General features: G+C 38.2%; 1 protein-coding gene across 1 annotated transcript in view; it reads right to left on the reverse strand.

Annotated features, from left to right (window-relative positions):
- The window catches only part of SEMA3C (semaphorin 3C), a 120,296-nt gene that overhangs the window by 16,114 nt on the left and 88,679 nt on the right, over nucleotides 1-15,503 (reverse strand). Inside the window, exons 10-12 of the mRNA XM_037390194.1 lie at nucleotides 15,020-15,089; nucleotides 12,080-12,224; nucleotides 6,863-7,085 (exon numbers count right to left, since the gene is read on the reverse strand). Of these exons, the coding sequence (XP_037246091.1) occupies nucleotides 6,863-7,085; nucleotides 12,080-12,224; nucleotides 15,020-15,089 (438 nt within the window). The remainder of the gene's footprint in view (nucleotides 1-6,862; nucleotides 7,086-12,079; nucleotides 12,225-15,019; nucleotides 15,090-15,503) is intronic.

A 15,503-nucleotide genomic window follows, 5' to 3' on the forward strand; every position in this document is an offset into this window, starting at 1 on the left:
TGTGTTCATGTCAGAAAGCTTACAGTACATCTGAGTTTCCGTGAAAATCTTATTTGTTTATTTCCTTTAATGGCAAAGGCAGCAAACTACATTCTCTGGGACAGAAGGAAGGTTGGAAGGGATGCAGCACTGTGTACTGCAGGAGAGATATGCAAAGTAGCAGTATCTGAGCTGTTTCCCAGTGTATTTCACAATAGATCATTTTTTGCGTTGTAAACCAGGCATAAGAGATCACCAAACAAGTAAAATTTTTTCATGTGTAGGTCAATGTATGAAAGTGTAAGCTTAATTCTGTAAAAACTGTAAAAGTGAACAGGATGGTTTCCTTCACCATTTGCTTGTTACTTCCAGAAACTCACTTGAAAACAGTTCTACATTGTTATTATTTCATATGGCCACAAAAAAAAGCTATTCTGTCTCCAGAATATCAATCCACCACTAAAAAGCATGAAGTGAGGAGGCAGACTTATGCTTGCCAGTTCCCTGACTTTTCACCAGGAGCTGTCTCCAGCCCCACATCAACCCAGCAGTTTGTGAGTGGAGGGCAGGTGGACAAATGAGGAGTCTCCCTCAAGCTGATGGCAAGAGGGCACGAGCGACTCATAATGTTTTTCCATTTCAAACCTGCTTGAACAACTTCATGTTGATATGGCAGACAATGTTACCAAGATTGTGCTCCTTCTGAGAGGACTGAGAAATGGAAGAGCAAGGGAGGAAAGTGCTAACACCCTGTAGACTAAAAAACGGTGTAGAAAGTAGGCAGAGTGGGAAATAAATGGAGAAAGAGGGCACCCCAGTAAATGGTCCAAGGAAGGAAGAAGAGCCCAAAACCCAATAATAATAATAGTAATTATGATGATAATAATAATATACCTTGAAAGACAGGGCATGATTCTGGGCTAGTATTAAATCAGCTAAGCTTCATTGATACCAGTTGGACCATGCCTAATACACTAATTCCTGGTCTGGCTGACCATGGGCAGTGAAAAGACAAAGCTTAATGAACAGCAATGAAAAATACACAGGTGTTAGGCTGAATCTGTAGGTCTGAGTTTAAACCTCATTCTCTGAATTTTGACTAGCCTGTTTTTCCCCAGCTCTAAGTGAATAATGCAGTTGTCAGCACTGTGAGCCTCCAAGAGACTCAGGACCCATCTGCCCATGGCTGTGTCACAAATTGAACAACATATGAAACACCTGACCTTTCCACAACATAAAAAAAATGACTGCAATGGACACCAACTGCTACTTTCAGGAGTTTTACAGAGAGGCTTCCTAAAGCAATCCCCCTCCCTGATGTTTCTGACATTGCTGGAGACTGTCTGAAAACTTTTCTCCATGTTGTACCCGTCATCCTAATGGCACCTTGATTATTTCTGGACTCTAATCTGAGTTGAACCTGATGCAAACAAATAACATTACAAAGAAAAAAGAAAGCCAAGAATTTGAAGAATGCTTAAAATCTCTCTGAGAATATGTTGAGGCTCAGCAGAGCCCTGGAGATGGTGACAGGTCAGCAGGCAGGGCTGAGAGCCAGTCCCCATGCTCTCTGTTGTCCTTAAGTGTCTGCTGTTAAGTCAGAGCTCCCACCATAGCCATCTAACCTCTCTACTTTATTTCACTCATCTGTCAAATGGGTGCAATTTTTTTCCAGTTCATAGTAATGCTGTGAAACTTTGTAAAATTCAATCTGTGTCAAAGAACAGAAAGACAGATAGAAATGTCTAATGAGCTTACACTTGAGGGCAAAACTTTCACATAGCCCCAGCAGCTTCGTCAAACTTTTGGGATACACTGTGAGCTCATTTGAACAAAAACTGAACAGGGGAAATGAAACAGGTGGAGGAATGTTTTCTTAACTTACACTTCTTCTTAAAAGGCTGTGAAAAAGCTTTGGATGAGTTGGTTGATGGAAGGGTTTGAATGACTCAGGCACTATGACCAAGAGGAAGAAGGAAACCCTGCCTGCCTCCTGTTGTGCCACTGTTGTGCAACATCATCTTCCCAAGCTCATAGTCATGAAGCTGCAGCCAGCAAATCCACGGGAAGCAAGCTTGCTCTTCTGACCAGATTATCTCTCTCGGTTTGAATCTGTAGCTCATTACATGATTTTGGCTATTGCATTACTGGAGGCTACCGTTGTCAACAAGGGTTAGACAGCCATCATGTAACACCATGAAAACGAGTATTACAGCCTTATGCTCTGAAAGCACTTACTGTGTCCAGACTTTGAAAACAAGTGTTGCATCAGAGAAGAAAAGATAATAAGAAACACTGATCAACCTCATGCCACGTCAGATGCATGTGGTCCACATTAATCATCTGAATAAGCCACACTGAAGTCTGAAGTGCCTTTTCACGACAGTAACTTAGATCTCTTTCCACTAAAATATATCCTATCCTGATAGAAAAGTTTGAAAAAAAATCCTACTGGTGCCCATGGCTGTTTCATGTACCCAGGTTTGACACAGACATTTAAATATTTTCATAACACCAAGAGCAATAAATCCCCCCCATGCATAATCTTTTGGTTGTGCAATCTGTGTGTACTTTGACCGAAGGCTTTCGTACTGCAAGCAGTAGGTGGCATGCTTAAAAAATAAATATTAATCTCAGGAAAATGTTCTCATGCTGTTTTACTGCTGTTCTTAAAATTCAGATGGAAAACAATCTACCAAAGGATATACAGAAAATATTGAAAACTTAGGTTCTTTAGATATAACTGAAATGAGTACAGGAACTACAGTAAAACTAGGGTGAATCAAAATCTTCAGGACTAAGACCTGGCCTGCCACAGAAGTGGGATAATTGAAACAGAACTCTACACCCAGATTCCTAAACTGAGTACGTTATTACTCATTGCATGGGGGAAAAAGTATCATCAGCATCGCCTCTGTCAAATATGCAAATGAATGATTACATTCTATCCAAGAAAATTACCCCTCAGGCTTCTGTTTGGGAAGACGAGGTGTACAGCACTGCTCTCTACCATTTAAGACTTGCTCCTTACTGTAAATCAGGTCATTTCAGAGGCTGGTGAAGAGATCCATTTGGGTGCACTTAACACAACTAGCAAGTTGTATTAAGAGCTTTGGGAGTCTTCACATTGAAAAGCATAGGGAAAAGAGGAGATTGTTATCATTTGAAAAGCAGGTGGGATGCTACAAGAACAATGTCTGTCCCTGGCATTTATTTTGTTAGCTATGTAGGCACAGGAGGGAGAAAAGCAATGTATTAACTCTGGGCATGGACCAGCCCCTGTGAGCTCAGCACTTTTGTCAAAGGGTGCAAAGGAAACACTACATTTAGTTCACATTAAAGTGAAAAAATGACACAGCTGCCTATACCCTCCCATGCCATGGCTACATGACGAAAACCACTGGGGCTCTCAGAGCTGTATACTTCTGTTATTCTTCACTTGCATTCAGGAACTGATTTATTACCAAGGCTACAGAGGAGGAAGAGAGGAAAAGCTAAGCATTTTGTGTGCTTTGCATCTGGCAAGACATAAACCACTCCAATTTCAAGCATGAGACAGGTCACTGACAGTGACAGACATGACTGGCAACATCTCAGTTCAGCAGCAGTAACTCATCATCTGAGCTGAGTGTAATTGTCACCAGGTGTCAAGTCCCATTGTCTCCGGCTGTGGGGCTCCAGGCTCCCAAGGAAATTATCACATGAAATTCTCCTATACAATGTGGTTTTTGCATTTGCTGGGATGAACTGACACCAAAGCAAATCCCCTCTGCATTTCTTTTGACAGTTAATATCTCTATCGAATCCTCTTGAGTCTCACAGAAAGCAAAGAACAAAGAAAACAAGTTTCTCCTCTCAGTGGCTGAAACTCGATCACTTTTATTTAAAAGGGCCAAGAAACGCAGCAACTTACATTGCACCAGTTTCTCCTGAGGAAGACCTTGGAAGCTATTAATGTTCTGTGCCCTGCTCAGGAAGAATAATGCCTTCCCTCTAACTAACTAGAAAGGAGACAATGATCCTTGTCTTCAGTGTAATGCAGAACATAAAGTAATGAATATAAAATCTCAAGAGCTGCAGTTTACGTATTTGATCCATAATGGATCCTGTGCTGATACACAGAAGAGGATTAACAAAACATAAGATCAGGCTGAGGTATGTTAATGTTTTTAATGCATCATAAGTGTACTTGTGAGGCCATACTGATCACTTGAAAAGAGCCAGAAGCTAATCAAAGTATGAAATGAAATTACCTGTATTCAACTCTTGCAGAATTATTAAAATGCTACATGTCAGTATTGTGATTTCATGCACATATCAAAATATCAATACATTTCCAGTATTAACTTTCACTGCTACATTAAAAATCCCATATTGGTTGGACACTTATACGTCTTTATCTTTTCCATGAATCATTAGTAGAATTTTCCTCCAATCAACATTACATGTTTATAGAGCATTTTAAAACAATGGCAGCACTATATAAAAAAATTTATAAAATACTCATTTGAAAGATCCTTACTAGCCTACCAAGCTATTACTCTGGCTAAACACGGTGATTTAGCAAGAAATAAAGCTAATACAAAACCAAACCTTCTCTTTTACTAAGTGTTCTTGTGGAGTTGTGTAACAGTAGTAGGGACAATATCTATTAACACTTCTGCTATTTCTGTAGTCATGAACAAAGACTCTTTTCTTTACTTCTGTAAGAAGGGTGGAAAATGACCCTAAAAGGTCCCAAAGTCAAGAACAGTAGCTGCATTAGTTAAACTAAAAAGAACATGTGGTTATGTGTTGCAGGGAGCGGGGGAGGGGAACTCATCTCAGGAAGAAAACCCTGTCCTAATTAGCTTAATTTGGTAGTTTCCAATGACTCTGCACGTAGGATCAAAGAGATCTTCAAGAAAACCTTAAAACTTATTTATCAACAGCCAACCAAGAAAACAAAAATACCCAGATCAAAACCTGATGAAATTCCCAGTGGAATTCATTACCCAGAGCTTCCTTCTACCCTGACTACGCCTTATGGTATACCACGCATTCGGAGTACAGTAGATGGTGACCTGGTAAATGTTTAATGTAAGAACCTGAATTAAGTGTTTCTGTTTTCCTATTTTCTTTCACTGAACTATAGAAACCAGTAGGCTGGAAGAGGCCTCCAGAATTCACCTGGTCCATCCCCCCACTCAAAGCAGGTCCAATTAGAGCAGGTTGCTCAGGGCTCTCTCAGGTTGGGTTTTGAATCCTTTGAGTCCCTGAGGATGGAGAATTCACAGCCTCTCTGGGCCCTTGTTCCAAAGTTTGATCACAGTGATGGTAAAAACCTTGTCTGATCGCAATATTCCACATTGTAACTTGTGTCCAATCCCTTTCACCCTGATGCCGAGCACCTTGAGAAGAGTTCAGATCTGTTTTTCCCCCTTCTCATTCCATAGCTGTCAACGGCAGTAAGGTCTCCCCTTAGCTTTCTCCAAATAAACCACATTCTCTCAGCCCTTTCTCACACGTCACATGTTACAGTCCCTCAACTGATCTTGCTCCGTTAGGTCAATGTTTTCCTTGTACTGGGGAGCCCACAACTGGACAAAGTACTCCTGACAGGAGCTGAATACAGGGGAAGAATCCTTTCCAGCAACTTGCTGGGTGAATATGTGTCTGCTAATACAGCACAGTACGCAGTTGGCCTCCTCTGGCACAAGGGCACCCTGCTGATTTTGATAGCTGGGAAGGTTTTCCTAAGAAGAGTGAAGAGAGTTCCTTTTAGTCCTGCCCCTATAGAAGCCTGACATTCTTGAGAGGTTTTTTAGCCCCAGCTTCCTAAATCTATTATAACGGATGGTTATTCCCAGCCCCATGCGAGTTTGTTGGCAGACATAGTTATTCTACAAGCGGAAAACAACCAGGACCCCAATAATATGTGAACCATAAAAGCAATGCAAGCCATCTCTGTAATTATTTTCTGATGTTCAGAGATATATTTTTTCAGGAGTTCTTTTCCTTTGTTCTACTTCAAATCATCTGTAGTAAAAAACATTAGCCTTTGTGCCTATCAACCTATAATGCCCTGTTAAACCCGTGGCAGTTTCAGATGTGTATGAATCCTAGGCTCTAGCCAGAGTACCACTCCGCTTGTCTGCTTCAATCAGAAGAGTTTGATTCATATCTGAATATATTAAAAAGTCAAAATTGATCTGTATGAGAATCACCTGACTGTTCCCTACAGATTCAGAAGCGTAACACCAGATTCAAAACTGATGTAACTAAACCCAAAACATAGGTTATATTAAATAGAAATTGTTTTAGAAAACTTAGATCAAATTCTCTGTGTCCACTACTGCTAGGACTCCAACCACTGGGTTTTTTTTCTCTCTGTTAAGTACTTCCATATTTTTACTTTTTTTTTGCGGAGTTATTTCTGCCTTTCTAACATCCTGATCAGATTGCATTTTTCTTCAGAAGTAGCTTACACAGCATATATTAAAAAATGATGATGAAAGTATACAAAACAACGCAGAGCCAGATTTTGGTATTTTTCCTTATGTTAGAGAGAACCAAATTCTAACGTGGAATCATGTTGCAGACAAACCACATTCAACAGAAGTATTATAATTTAGATCAAATACAATATACACTAGTGTTGATTGCTGTCTCAAATAAAATTCCTATCAATACATTGTATCTCTTGCACATAATTAACATCTATAGTAAATATAAAAATTCACAGAGATTAAAAAGAACATAATTTATGGATTTCTATAGACATTTCTGTAGATAGCAAATATGTTTAAATAAAATTTTCTGAAAGCTGTAAATTGTAAAGATTGGAGTTCATTGCAAATTACAATGCAATGGCGGAAACTGACTATTGCCAAGTTTGTCTTACCTGTACCAAGAAACAAGACATGATACCTTCCGTCAGCAGCACTCACTCGATCCACAGCAATCTTTGTATACTTGTAGTCAGCTCCTATCCTGATGATTAATGGCCTCTTGTGTATAGGGTAAATGGGATTAAACATCAAAGGGTGATTCCTGATGAAGGTCACAACATCGTCTGGAAATTCTTTGGTTGTCCGCATATTAGGTGTGAAGGCTCCTCCCGGACACTGTAAGAAACATGCACAGTAATGCTTAACAATACTTACCACCTTTCAGAGAGCTTTCATTTCCAAGTCATTTACAAATATTGACAGATAGTTGACAAAGTAAGTTCCCAAAAGAGCACTTCAGACTCTGACTGGAAGTAATAATGTTCCAGTAATGGGAATGAAGTGCTTGAACAGCTATGCTTTGAACTCCTGTCAGCTCCAATAATGCAAACACAGACATACTTTTGCACCTTCAAAACCCAGTTTAATGCAAAGATCCATACTTCTAGGCCTATTAGCACATCGTTAATGCTTCCAAACCACCTGTTAAAAAAAAAATAATATCCAAGTGGTTGGTAATGAAAGACACCAAACTTTTGGAACCTGTTTATTACAGAATTAGTACAAAGGCAAAAGGTAAAATCTGATACTTAACTGTAATTTTGTCAATATCCCTCTAGTCATTATGTTGATTATGAGATGGTGAAAAGGCTTGTGACTCATCTTCATTTGAAAAAGCAATAACATAGAGTTGATGAGGGGGTCCCATGAGAACTCATTAATATCTAAGAAGATTGACCATTCGCAGGATTTTGTCTATGCTTTGCCCTACGCCTGAGAAATAACAGAGGTCCATGAATACTCTGGATGCTTCTTTAAATGTAATGAAGAACCATTCAAATAATCAGCCCTGAGGCATTCTGCACCTCATGAGGAAATAAAAACAATCTTAGAAAACTCTAGTGTTTTCTGAGAGTGAAACTAGAAGACGACTGTGGGAAGTAATCAGGAGATATGTCAGTAACTGGTACAATGCTCTGAATGTTCCTATGGTAATTTACATTACTTTTTTTTTTTTTTTTTTTTTTTACAGCTACCATTACTGCACTTCTTATTGCTTCTCCTGAGCTTTCATTTTCCCCCTTACCAGATTTCTGAACCATGAAACTCTCCTCAGAGTATTGGAGCTATTCAGAAATGTTTCAACACAATATTTTTCCAATTGGAAAATGTTGATTTTTTCAATATGAAGCATTTAATGGAAACTTGTTTATTTTGATGAGGACCATTCTTACATCTAGGATGGAATTTCTGGTCAGAACCACAGACACAAAAATAGCTAGCAGCTTAGGGAAGATTTACCTTACCTGACTTCTAATGTCTCAAAGTCAGGCACTTATTCTTAGTTAGCCATCTAGGTTTCCTCTGTAGTCAGTAATTTAGACTAGATGCCCTGCTTTTAGATGGCTAAAATTACATAAAATGAATCATACTCTGAGAGACTAGGAAATTCACTGGGGATGTGTGAGTCATGTGTCCAACCTACCTGATGTGAGCAAATGTTAGCATCTGGGTCTTCACCTCCCAAGGGATCCCTCTAACCACCAGGCAGGAGTGCCTATTCTGCCCTTGCTGCTAAAAGCTGTTCCATCTCGTGCACCTAATAAACTATTCATTGGGCAATACCAAGAACCAAGTAGAGAGGGGACTGCAGCCTGATACCAAGCTTTAGAGTAATCTTTTGGCTCAATTTGGATTTAATTATTTATACAAAGTAGAACAGCTCTGGTAGGAATTCTTTATAAGAGACTGCTCTGGCATCAGTTACCCTTAGGAAGGAGAACTGGAGCTCAGCTCTCTCTTCTCATCTGACGATTGATTCTTCCGGACTCATTTATCCTGAAGGTTTTGGTTTGGTTCTCATTAGGAATTACACTACGTGCTAGCCCTCTAAAATTGCTCACAAAACGGAATTATTATCTTGTTTGCTTTACTCCTTCCCTCTGTGGCACTTTCATCCACAGTCTTCCAGGAAATGTAAGGAGCTATCTGCTAAGATTAGCCACAACTGCTGAAAAAAGAACTGTGTTCATAAATCTGTGGGCTACTAGCAAGATTACTTTGTAGTGATCTGCCAGACCCCAGTTCCCCTCCAGAGGGATTCTGTTTCATGAGCAGTTCAAATTAAACTTTCCTGTCCTGCATAACTCAGTTAAAAGACGACTTTCTCTGATACTTTCTATCCTTCCATGCTTGACTTGGAGATCCTAAGACCTTTGACTGTGACTTCCTGCAAAAATGTCTGTGCTACTTACTCCAATATGTTCCTAAAAACTTGTATCATTCTGAGCAAAGCTTTACCAAACATCTTTAATCAATTAATTCTTTTGCTACCCCCCATATAAACCAGCGACAAGCAAAAGATGTTACTGAAGAACAGTATAAGCTCTCCCTTTCCTGAAGGGATTGAATGTGTATCCTTCACACCTCATTCAAGGACTTGGCTACATGATACTTATGTTCACAGTTGATCATCATGCAGTTAGATCGCAGAGTGAAACAGAATTCTTTAATTTACAGCATATTTCCCAACTGCAGGTACAAATACTATTTCTGTAAACTCTGAAAAATGGAAACTATCCTGAAACATCACTGATTTTAGTAGCAAGCTGCCAATTATGTAATTTTTTCCCCCTTTCTTTTTCCATAAGTAAGTTTTGCTTGTGGAGAAATAAGAAACCATTGGTATTTAGTGAAGGGCAGCCAAATACTGCAGAGCTGATTACAGCCAAATGAACGTATTGCTTTATTTAATCCTACTGAAGCTATACTGAAGCCTCTTCACTGTTTATTCAATGTACTGCAACACAATGAACATTGATTTCTGTCCAGAGGTTTAGTATGAATATCTCTTTAGGCAACTGTAAAGTAGGATTTTCCATGTCATATAAAAAGACATCCCTGTCTAGTCCAACACCCCAGAAATTGTGAAAAATGTACATTCCTGAGGAAAAAGGTTTATGCCTTATAGCCTGCAAGCATGGTTATTCAAAGTTAACTCTTTAAACAAATTCCGAGCAGCAAAAAAAATCCCCACGTCCCAATTTTTACGGATGCTTTGACATAAGTGAAAAATAAGTTTGTGGCATGGATTTAAAAGTGGAAATTTGGGGCAGTGAAATGAAAGCAAAGCTAAACAAGTCCCAGTTTAGAAAATATACCTTTAAGATACTGTGTTGTGCCTGAATTGTGAATAAGCACAGAAAAGTCACTGATCAGAAAACCAGCAATGATCATCTTAAAAGAATATCTTTTTTTAGGGTTTTTTTTTTTGAGCCATGATCTAGGAATTTATCTTCAAATACAGAGCTCACTGGCACATCTGAAAAATTAAGATAGTTTCTGTCACCCTGTTAAATCCAAATCTTTTTGGTTTTTTTTTCCCCCTTTCCATTATGCTGCCCAATTTATTTAGGCCTATCTGGAACACCTCATAAGCCTCCATGAGGCAAACCAAAAAAAGCAGGGCAGTGGTTGAGGAAACACATACAAATACAGTATTCTGAAGCAGCAAGAAACTCTGAAACTCTGAAATGTGACTCACCAAAAAAAGCGTGAAACTTCCCATTTAAATGAACCATTTATTTTCTTTTTTTAAGTTTAATCTTGAAGCCTTAGTGAACTCATGAAATTACAGCTGTATGAATTAATTGTAAAGAAAGAATAATGCTAGCATTACACCTTAGTGGAGTATCAGATATTGATTAGCTAATTTTAGAGATCTGGGAACAGAAAGTCCTAAATCCTATAGCCAGTAATAACTGTACTACAGTGTCATGAAGAATTGTGTGAACAGGGAGAGCTATTCTATGTATCTGAGCATTAGTGTATGAGAGAAAGGACAAGATCTACAGCTCAAAGATGAATATGAATAAAATAGTGATATGGTTAAAGGTTCTTGCAGTGACTTGCAAAATTAAAATAAAATTTCATTTCCTGTGACAAATGGAAAAGCAACAAAGTGTTCATCTAAAAAAAAAAAAACCAACTACATTGCTGAGAGATGATTTATCATTCTGTGCATACTTATTTAACTCTAATACTTAGGATATTGTAAGAAGACTTCATAGGAGTCAACAAAAGTCCACACTTCTGTACTTCATTTGGCAAATATGGATTTAGAGAAGATGTTAGAGAAAGTTCATACATTCTTCATTAAAGCTGGTAATATTGGACTTCATACTTTGATAAAACTGAATTAAGAGTAGTGCAAATAAGTAAATAGATAAATAAAGACATGATTGCATCAACAGCAATTTTTATATACCATAAAGGTGAAAAAAATATGTTTAAAATCTTTCATGAGACATCTTTGTAAAACCTGGAAACAGAGCTAGCTCCAGTTGTGTTGAGAATTTACTGGAAGATGATTACCACCCCTGGTAATGAAGTAATCAGTTAAAGAGAAGATCCCCCTTGCCACAGTAAAAAAGCTGGTCCCTTGTAATCTATATGTCAGATGGACTGAGAGATTGGGGGTGAAACTGAAAGATGACAACAAGGCATGAGGCACAAAAGCATGAACAGGAGATGTTTGCACAGCAACAAAAGTAAGTCCTGAAAAAATTTCAAGACATACAAAAAACATTCTTAACAAGGAGGACTGCTATAAGCTGACTGCCATGAAAACACATCTATTTCCACATCTCTCTTCTAAGACTTAGTACCTGATGGGGTATCTGACCTAGTCAAATGACAAGTCCCAGAAGCCTTCTTCTACTACATCTCCCAAGCATCCTAGCAGAGATGCAAAACCCTAAAGAACTATGGAAATTCCATACAGATTGAAGACAGACTTACAGACATTTAATCTGACTGTAGATCACACTCACAATGCTGTCTTTGTATGTTTATTTATTTTGGTATCTTTTGCTCAAACAGACACACTAATGCAAATGTACATGTAAACAAAATTAATGGCATCTAATTTAATAATTCTTACACCTTTTCAGCAGAAAGAGCAAGAATGAATAACATTTTGAATGACTTAATTCTTTCTAGAAGATTTCCACATACCATGTGATTTGTATGGCAAGCAATTAAAATTGTTCTGAACTGTAACTAAGCGTCACAGTCACATATAGTCCATTCTTCTGGAATAAACAATATTTATTTATGTATTAAAGAAAGACAAGCAATTGGCAAGTCTGCACAAACATCTTTGTACTTACGGTGCCAGGTCGTGGGTATGGAATTCTGCCCTGATATGGAATCAGCTGGTGGTTTGGGCCCTCCTTGTGTGCAAACGGCCCGTTGAACACGGTCTGGATGTCGGACAGATGATATACACACACAGCTGAGCCTTTAAATATGGAGCTGGAAGACAGCAGGAAAAAGTTAGTACTGCAGTTTGCCAACTTTTGTATAGCTTTTCCATCATTTTGCATGGTCCAATGATGAAAGGTACATCTATTATATATAATATACAATTTATATTATATATTTAATATGATTTAATGGTTTTATAGCATGGACTTAATACATTTAAAATCAACTAACCTAGCTTCCCAATATACACCATTACTCCTTAAGACCCAGCACCTTTTGAACAGTGAACTGAAAAAATAGGGAGGAAGGTACTACCCTGCTGGTGGAATAAGAAATTTCCTAATATTGAATATAAAAGAAATATAATCTGGCCCCAGTTACATCAGTAGCAAAAATATTGCTGACTTCAGTGAGACAAGAGTTTTATAAACTTTGTTCTGCCAAGCTCAGCACAGGTTTCCAGAAGTCCCTACTAGTATATCAACCACAAGACCTCCATGAGCATCCTAAAATACACAGCTAAAATATTAGTTCATCCAGCACAACGACAATTAGTTAAATTATTACAATCACTCGCCAGCTGTTCTAAGCAAAATGAGGACAGGTTGTGGCTGTAAAGGAATTACTCCTATACAGTCCTCAAATCCACCCACAAAACTGGTCTTAACAAATACCCCTTCAAGAGGGTTGAAGTTTGATGCTTCCTGAGAAGAACCCAAGGGGTCATCTATAAGAAGGGCATGTTTTTTCCACCACTCTGGGTTCAGCAATGGTCACAGGTGGTTGCAGGCAACATAAGCCCCAAATGGCCTCCACCACCCTGTGATGAAGGGCACCAAGCAAGTAATTTCCAGAGTGATGTTGAGGCTGACTGCAGTGAATTAGCTCCTTTTTTTTTTCTCTCATTACATGTAAAGTTTGAGATATTCATCTAAACAAAGTGGAAACTTCCGTCTAAAATCTGCCTGATGTTACCTGTAGGATGAAGATAATCCAAGCAACTTTCTGCTTTCAATTGAAGAAGAAAAAAATGACTCCAGAAAAAAACTGAAGACATTACACACAGTGTCTAAACAAGTGAAGTGCAATCCACATTGCTCTCAGCTATATATGCATTAGTAGGAGGAACCTTTTAGATAGATTATGGTATTTGTGGAAATTTTATTAGGTATTAATAGGTTTTAATAAATGTATTTGGTCTTTCCAGATGTTTTATGTTAGACTTACAGCAGATTATACCACTAAAATTATTTGCTTCAATATTACTTGGTTTCCTTCTGTACAGTTTAGATAAAAAACCTAATAGTTATTATTTGCTGGGATTTTTCTTTCTTGATACTTGTTATGAGTTGGAGGTCTACAGAGATGAAGATAAAAGAACTGTAAAGGAGTAAAAATCCTTATGATTGCTGTATTTATCTAGGTAATACATTCAATCCATACTTGAACAAAGAGAAAGAAAGTATGGACCATGTGGTTCATGGTAACAGAAATGCATGAGTGTAAAAACTTCAATATATAGAGAAATCAGATTGAAAGCCAGGAAAAAGTGAAGTTTTCTCTTTGTTGTCACCTTATATGGTCCTGTGATTCAAACCTCATTTCCACTGCAGAAATGCCAGCAGAATTAGGTAAAAGTGTTTCCAGTTCAGGCATGTTGCATCCACAACCTAATCATAAGTGTGGTTTTACTGCTAAACATAACCTCAGCATTTTCTCTTTCTGTGCAGTAGGAATCATAAAACATAGACAGCACCAGCTGCTTACAAGTTATGGGATTCTTTTTTTCCCAATTAAGTATCATAAAATCATATTTTCCTGGCTGATTCACATATTTGAGAAAGCAGATCCCTGGATCCACATGAAAAAAGACAGAAAAGCATATCGGGAAAAAGTATTTTTTCATGCCAGGATTTTTTTACTAGAAATTTCCATTAAAGGCAATTATTATTAAAGGAATTATTAGTAATAAGTTAAATAATTTGCTAATTTTATCAAATAAATTAAATGATTTTTTAAAAAGGCAGAAAAAGCTCTTTGAAGGTAAGTAATAACAGCTAAGTAATACAGGATAGCATATCAGAGATCAGTCAGCAGTAATTATTTCTAGTCTGTATGCTACCACTATGTGGTGAGGGCAAGGGAAAAGTGAAAAAACTAAGGGTAGAGACGGCAGAACCTGTTAGTCCACCTGTTGTTCTATCTCAGTGGAGAGTTTCAGCATAGTAAGCCATATCTAGTACTTCCACTGCCCTTGGGAGCTTGGGATCTCAGCTTTCTAAACTGGTGAGTAAATGAATACTACTGACTGATAATGGGGAGCTCAAGTCTGCAAGGAGGTGATCAAATGCCATGTAAGCTTGTCTTCTCATAGGCAACTGAAGCTGCCATGGGTTATTTGCCATCTGTGCAATCATGTGCCAGCTGAGAGACTGGAAATTATTTGTATGAATTCACGTAAGAATTCCCAGTTTGATCCTTCAGGGTGCTGGGTGTCCTTCAGGAGGTGTTAAGTGCTCTCAGATGCCACATAAGTTCACTGCGTTGAAGTCATTTAGCTTTCTGCTGCTGAATGGTAACAAGTGGCCCTCCATGGAAATGTTTTCCCAGCGCCAGCTGACAGCATGTCTGCTCCAAGCAGCATGTCTGCTCCAAGCAGCATAGCTCTAATGTGGATACCAACAGTAACGATACTGAGACTGTTACTCCTGCATGCAAACAATGGTCACAGCAGACAGACAAAATTCCACAGAACAGCCTTGACCACAAGCCATCATTTTCAGCTTTCATATATAAAATTGAGCAGTTCAGAAAGGTAATTTTTTCCAAATCTCCCCATTTACCTTGATGTTGTAAAAATTCCATACACAAGGGTTGTTCTGGGGTTATCTGTCTCTAAAAGAAACACATCCTCTGTAAGAAAGAAAAGGAAAAAGATAAAATGTTTTGAATACTAATAAAAATTTTATTTTCCAGTTTAATTTATGACTTTATTCCTGCTAAAGTCAGCAGTAGCATTGTCTTGTACTTGAATGGGAAAAAGCAGACTTATCATATGAATGGACCATATGCATAAATCCAGTACTTGAACATTTAGAAACAGATTTGGAAATTAACTCCATGCCATCTAGCCTTATGAAGCCAGAAGGCAAAGATTTTCAAATATGTTCAGGATCCAAGTCACACATTTCTCCCTGCTGGATCTTGTTTCAGAAGGTTGTTTAACAGTAGGCAAACGTTTCAACTGAAGTAGGTCAGAGACAAAGAGTTCCCATAGATGGATGTAACCGAAAGCAGGACAATTAGGTGTTTTATTGTCCAGTATGC

The sequence above is a fragment of the Falco rusticolus genome, chromosome 5, assembly GCF_015220075.1.
Source record: "Falco rusticolus isolate bFalRus1 chromosome 5, bFalRus1.pri, whole genome shotgun sequence".
Taxonomy (NCBI): domain Eukaryota; kingdom Metazoa; phylum Chordata; class Aves; order Falconiformes; family Falconidae; genus Falco; species Falco rusticolus.